This window comes from Amphimedon queenslandica, unplaced genomic scaffold (assembly GCF_000090795.2).
Source record: "Amphimedon queenslandica unplaced genomic scaffold, v1.1 AMPQUscaffold_13045, whole genome shotgun sequence".
Classification (NCBI taxonomy): Eukaryota; Metazoa; Porifera; class Demospongiae; order Haplosclerida; family Niphatidae; genus Amphimedon; species Amphimedon queenslandica.
In genome coordinates this window covers 38,494-45,455 of record NW_003546719.1, presented here as the reverse complement: position 1 = coordinate 45,455, position 6,962 = coordinate 38,494, and the positions used below count along the sequence as shown (strand labels likewise).

The window sequence follows — 6,962 nt, the reverse complement described above, 5'->3', positions numbered from 1 at the left end:
ATTGTCAAAGTTATATGCTGTCTCTAGGCGTTTATACAGGCATGGGCGTTTATAGGGAGTAGACGTTTCCACGAGGAAGTACGGTAAATGAATTGTTTCAATTAATTTAAAAGACCTAAAAACCAAATTTAATGTCAAAGATGATGCTAGTCGATTTTTAAAACTCTCAAATATTAAATGTAAACCAAAAGATGATAAAACCAAGTATGTTGTAAAAAATGACCATTGTTGTACTAGTCTGACTGTATCTATAAAGCTCTCAAGCATTAAATTAAAGACTGTTAATCCAAACAAATATGATGATGTCATCTTTACTTATGAATTAAGAGCCTCCCAACCCAGATATTGTGAGGAGACAAAGGGATTATGTTTATTACTCTGGTATGAAGAATTTCAAAGATTGTGGTGTGAGATTTTAAATCTCAAATTTATCACAGCTGATAGAATCTTACCTGGTTGTCCAACAACACCATTGTCAGATGAAAGAGTTTCTAATAGTACTCTTAATGTCGTTAGTGATGGGAACTGTTTATTTTATGCCCTTTCATATCATTACTGGGTCAATTTCTCAGCAATATGAATTACATAAAGCAATTATTAGTATTATGCCAAACTTTAAAGAAGAATTGTTTAATAGTACATTAAGTGCAACCAGATATTCAAGCATATATGATTACATAAATAATTCCGAAACATATGGAAATTATGTGTGGGCTAATGAGACAGAAATTATTACATTATCTGCAATACCGTAGGTCGGGATATATTCGCGGCTTCTTATTTTCGCGATTTTTTCCCGCATTCAGCAATTACCATGGTTACCAAATACAATTTGAATTGAAAAATCTGCCATGTTAATAGCAAAGGACTCTGTTACAAGTGTTCTTGGGCTGTTCTTCTTTCTGTTACAAATTTTTGGTCTCTTTGAAGCTGTTTCAACCAGAGCTACTCTCTTCACTCTGCCTGCCATGTCTTGGCCCATACTTGGGACTCTATACGCATTAATTGACTTGGGTGTGGTTAATTATCACCAGCAAGTGAGCGGCAAGGATTTCCAGCAAAGAGCTCGAAGGTAGTGGTCCATACAAGAAGACTGCAGATGGAGAACTGGATGGCTCCCACTAAATCTGCTGAAGAATATATAAATAGCTGCTGAACACTGTAATTGTATAAACACGTGGTCTTAGTGTCATAGCAACAATCGATTGGTTTCCATGGTATTTTATGGAACCTTTTTATTAGTTTTTATTATCGTGCAAATAAGCAGCCGCGAATATATCCCAACCTATGGTATTAGGTACAACCATATATTCATATTCACTTACTCCTACTTTTGTTGGCTGGGCTAGATATGGTACCCAGGAGTTATGTGGCATTCTTTGTGATACTAATACACCTGCTTTGCATTTGAAGCATGTTGGTACTATTCATTTCCAAGCAGTTAAATCTATTAATATTTCTTAAGCATTGATTGTTGATGGAAATGGGTATGGTGTATGGGAGGTCCATCATTTTAAAAACATTGGTTGTTTAATGTGACTTGTATTTCACTGCATGTGCTATGTGAGTGATGTGTGTGTCTGAAAACCACTGGTGCATATCCACCCAGTATTGCTCTGTATGAAGAGATCTAACTGCATTCAGGAAGTAAGATTAATCAAAGTATAACAAAATTTAATGACAGTAAATATTGATTACTTGTTACTATGATGGACAGGGAGAGGGTGTGAAAGAGGTTTACAGTTCTTTAGAGTTTAGCATTGATTCAAATTTGTGTGACTATCATTTATGTAGGACAGAGGTTTGGAAAGGTGGAAGCTGTCATTATCAACTCTGGATCTTGTTTGTGGCTTGTACTACATGTTTATTACAAATGACAGGTGGTTATGGATCAGGGCTCTGCTGAAAAATTTTGAAGTCCTGACAAGAAAAATTTTGAGTAACATTAAAATTTGTTATTATACATGTAGTATTATTCAAGCAGTGATTCTGTACATATAATAAATAATGATCATCATGCATGTTAATACTGCCATCGATGCTGTGTGCATTACATATATGTAAATGCTTGCCAGCTGATGTTGCTGCCATCAATGCTGTGCACATTATTAATTTGTTGCATATTTGAATGATGGTGCCATCAATGCTGTGCGCATATTAAATACTTGCCAGCTGATGTTGCTCATCTTTTATTGATGATTGTTGTAACAGTGCATGTTCTCATTAACAAAAAATATTGTTTGCACATTGGAAATTGTTCATGTACAATGTTATTTTATATTAAGCAGGTCATGAAAGTAGAGTAACTGAGGATAGCATTAGTAAGCAATATAATGACTAAAATACATGCATGCACATACATGTATGGTCCAATCAGAATGCTACCATTATCATTATTAGTTAGTATATCCCATTCATATTTATACAGGTACTTACTTGGCACAGGGACTACAATATTATGTTATAGAGTGAAGTCTGACTTGGAATGAGACTCAAAATTTGAAGGGACATTCCTTTATGTGAGCTGCTGCATCTTGTTAATGGTTTGTAATGTATGTTTGTGACAAACATAAGGTATACCGTGCAAATACATGGACATGTTTATCACTGTGTATTGTACATGTAGTGGATTATTGGTGCATTCTTGTAAGATAATCATGCATGAAATTATATTTTCATTTATAGTATGTCTAATGGAGTTAGAAGGAATCCAAAAGCTTAGATGTGTTTAGTGTGATCATTGTTTGTACTATTGTTATTAATAGGAAGTAAGTTCGCATTGCTTGCTTTTGAAGTGTTATTATATGCTTTAGAGCTAATGACAGCTGGAAAGGATTTAATAATTAAGCAATAATTGGATGGAATGTGCAATATAACATTAACATTAGTTGTTACATTATTATAGCCTTGGATTTATAGTTAGTATTAAAATTTAATGTTGGATGTGTAAACATCATAGTTTTGTAAATTATGAATGACGGTACTGTGCATGCTCATGTACGTAATCAGTTTGTCCATAATAATGATTATTAGGTAACAATCAATTTTTTAAAATCATTCAGTACGATAGTGTGTATTTTTTTCTAGAAATATTGAAAGAAACTAAAGGGAGTTAGCATTTCTGTCACTTGGCATTACTAATGTACTTTCATCCTGGCTTAACGCTGATGCATTTTAAATTGACAGTTTGATTATTTTTTAACATCTATTGTTATAATGAAGTACATATAGCTAATAAAAGTTATAGTTCTTTGTTACAGCCCTTCTGTGCCTCGGCCTGCGGCTGCTGCCCCTACCACCTCTCCTTGGTAGAACTGGTAGGGGCAGTGTCGCAGATGTACTTAATATTAGGTACAATGTAGTAAAGACTTACAATCTGTCTATTGACAGCCCTCAGCTGAGCTATTATTTGCAGCCTTTGCTGTTGAAGCAAAGGCAGTCCTGGAGCAGAATGGAGCACTGGTGCCATTCCAGGAGGGAGCACTGGCAGGCCTCCATCTAATGGATGTGGTGTGGCTCCAGCTATTGGGACTAGGATTGGCAGTGCTGTAGGTGGTGGTGGTAGTGGTGATGGTGGTGGTGGAGGTGGTGGAGGCCTTCCATCTCCAGCTGGTGGCGGAGGAGGATAAACTATATGCTCATCGCCAGCATCATGCATTATACAGTAGGCTACCAAAACAGAAGAAAATATATTGATAGCTAATTTAATTTGTAACTAAACTGACTTCAATACTTCTTTAAAAAAAAGTTATAGTAGTTGAGAGCAAACGGCAACTTAATCAGAATGTAAACTTAAATAGTTTCAGAACAGGAAATAGATCTTAGTAATGGTCAATAATGATGAATAATTATGAGCTAGGCTATGTATGTAATTAATAATTGAAAAATTCAAAATTAATTATATAAAACAATTTTTATAATGCGATAGGTCTTCTTATAGTTCTTACTTTAAAATTCCTTTCTCCCAGCAATGAACTGATAACTAAGGCAAAAATTGCAATTATTATTAATAAAAATTATTAATTAATTAATAATATTAATTATGAGTCAGGCTATTATTAATGTTTCAATAAATTCAAAAGAAATTTTAAAAAATTATAAATTAATCATTAATAATTTTATAGTTATTAATAAAAAGAACTATTAATTAATAAAATTGAAACAAGTACCGTAAATCCTTAAATAGAAGCCCCATTCAAATAAATGCCGGGGTAGCAATACAATTTAACTATAAATACGCAACACTAGCCCGGGAGTGACTCTGTAGTCTAGTGGATAATGCCTGAAGTTCCAGAAGTCAAAAGTATGAGATCAAGGGTTCGAATCCCACTCTGGGACTAAGTTTTTATATTTTTTATATATTTTTTCGAGGTCTAAATACCATTTTAGGACATAGACGCCCGGGCTTTTTTCAAGGAAATACGGTAATTAAAAAATATTTCTATGAAATTAGAAAAAATAGGGTTGTCAAAAAATAAAAGAAACTAGTGGGTTGAGTTGAACCATAACCCTCGACCCTCGTTCCCATTCCCTCCGTCATTCTCCTAGATCGTTGCATCACCTCAGGGGTGCCGTCACTGTGAAAATGGAAGATGGTGACCTGAGGGGAGCCATCCATCTGGCCTCTTTAGACGCTAATACTATCAGAACACACGGGGGATACTTTTCATGCCCTTCTGGATAGACACCCCCTTGTCCACATGATTACTCTCCATCCCTTCCACAGGTGAACCCAGGACAGTGAGAGTCGGAGTATCAGACGTTCTCCTAGCTATCCGTTCTTCTCCCTTGGTTCTTCAGGTGGTCCTGTTGGCCTTCACCCACAGAATTTGAAGGACATGTTGGCTTCATTCCCTCCAGACTCCCAATCATCCCCATTTCTCTCAGCTTTGGCTGCCTTCTCCCTCTCATTTTAGAGGGTCAGGTTCCTCCGACTGTTCGTTCAGACTTTTTTGGAGCTCACCTCCTTGCTTTAAAGAAATGTGGTGGTGGGGTAAGACCAATAGCAGTTGGTTGTGTTCTCAGGAGATTGGTGGCCTGTTTTAAGGGAATCCAAGGAAATGGCGGACCTGTTCTCTCCTTTTCAAGCGGAATTTGGGATGAAGGGTGGAATTGAGGCTGCTGTACATGCTGGCCGCTATTACCTTGACAACCTCCCTGTTGATGAAGCTATTGTCAAATTGGATTTTTGCAATGCTTTTAACTCCATCAGAAGAGACCGTATGCTGCAGGCAGTTCTGAATCTCTGCCCCTTTATTTTATCCTTAGTCTCTTCTGCCTATTCGGCTTCTCTCTTTTAGGAGGACCGAAAGCTGGACTCCTTTGAAGTTGTTCAGCCAGGTGACCTTCTTGGCCCTCTGCTCTTCTGTATCACTCACTATCAGTTTACCACCTCGCTAAAGTCCTCTTTACGCATTGCCTTCCTCAACGACATCACCCTAGGTGGGTCTGTCCCTTCTCTGTGCAGTGATATCTCCGCACTAAGGAAGGTGAATCAATTGGCCTTGTCTTGAATCCTCGTCAATCCGAGATCATTTCTGACTGTACAGGTAGTACTGCTTCCCTTCTTTCTGTCCTCCCGGGTGCAGTTGTGGTCCCCCAGGCCTCTGCCACATTGTTAGGGTCTCCCACTGGTGACCACTCTAGTATTGACTCTGCCACTAATGAAAAGATCTTGCTCTCAAGTTACTAGATGATCATCTTTGTCACTTTGATCTCCAGGACGCTTTGCTTTTTTTGCGCTATTCATTCTCTATTCCCCACCCTTCTACGCTTGTGTCCAGCCCTATTTTCGGACTGTTCTGTGCTCATCGTTAAACTCTGTTTTGAATGTTGCGTCATCCGCCACTTGGATCCAGGCCTCATTGCTGGTGAGATTGGGTGGTTTGGGGTTCCGTTTAGAGAAGCAGTTTGCACCCTCCTGCTTTCTCTACTTGGCTGCTGCTTCTGACTGTTTGGTTTGCCTCATCCTACCTGAATCAGTTCTCTCCCCCATGTCTCCATATTTTGAGAAGGCTTTGGCACTCTGGTCTAGTACATCTACATCACTCATCCCTCCCACTGATGGTAATGATCTGGTACAGAGAGAGTGGGACACTCCTCAGGTTGTAGCTTGTTTTGAGCTATTGCTATCTTCAAGCACTGACGAGATTGACCGCTCCAGTTTAATTGCTGGGTCTGCTAATGAGTCAGGGGCTTGGCTCCAATCTTTGCCCATATCATCCCTGGGCCTTCACCTTGATGATGTCTCCGTTTTGGCCTGTGTTGCCTTATGCCTAGGCCTTTCTGCCTGTGCTTCCCACTCATGTCGTCACTGTGGGGCCCCCGTTTGCAGTTTGGGACATCATGGTCTCCTGTGTAAGAAAGGAGGTATGTGGTTTCATCGTCATTCTGCCATCAATGACGTCCTCCAATGGTCACTCTTCTTCTGGTATCCCAGCCTGTTTGGAGCCATCAGGTTTTTCTAGGTCTGATGGGAAACAGGCTGATAATCTCACTCTCATACCCTGGAAACTTTGGAAGCCTTTGGTCTGGAATGCTACAGTTCCAGATTCTCTCACTCAATCCCACAGGCCTACAGCTTTATGTGGTACTGGTGCAGTCTCTGCGTCAAAGAAGTCTGCTAAGTATGCTGCCCTCACATCATTCATCTTTACTGCAGTAGCAATTGTGTCTCTCAGTGCTATGGGCCCTCAGTCATTATCATTTATCACATCTTTGGGCCACCGTAATCAGCGTTATTCTGGGGATGATAACGCTTGCCCAATACCTGGTCCAGCGCCTCTCTGTCACTCTCCAGCAGAGAAATGCAGCCCTAATGATGGACACCCTACCATCTTCATCTTTTAAACTTTTATTAATTTGGTTTTTGTTTTTGTTCTTACTGTTGTTGTTATTTTTGTAGTTATTATTGTTATCATTATTATTGTTGTTATTATTAATGTTATTGTTGTTATTATTAT

The 6,962-nt window shown here is 38.6% G+C and overlaps 1 protein-coding gene across 1 annotated transcript; it reads right to left on the bottom strand.

Moving 5' to 3' along the window:
• Nucleotides 1–3,292: 3,292 nt before the first annotated feature.
• On the bottom strand, nucleotides 3,293–3,658 carry LOC105314243 (uncharacterized proline-rich protein-like). Its single transcript, XM_011408299.1, has one exon. The coding sequence runs from the start codon at nucleotides 3,656–3,658 to the stop codon at nucleotides 3,293–3,295; it is 366 nt and encodes a 121-aa protein (XP_011406601.1).
• Nucleotides 3,659–6,962: the final 3,304 nt, after the last annotated feature.

Coding starts and splice junctions, on each gene's coding strand:
- LOC105314243 (XM_011408299.1), bottom strand. CDS start 3,658: ATGCATGATGCTGGCGATGAGCATATAGTTTATCCTCCTCCGCCACCA.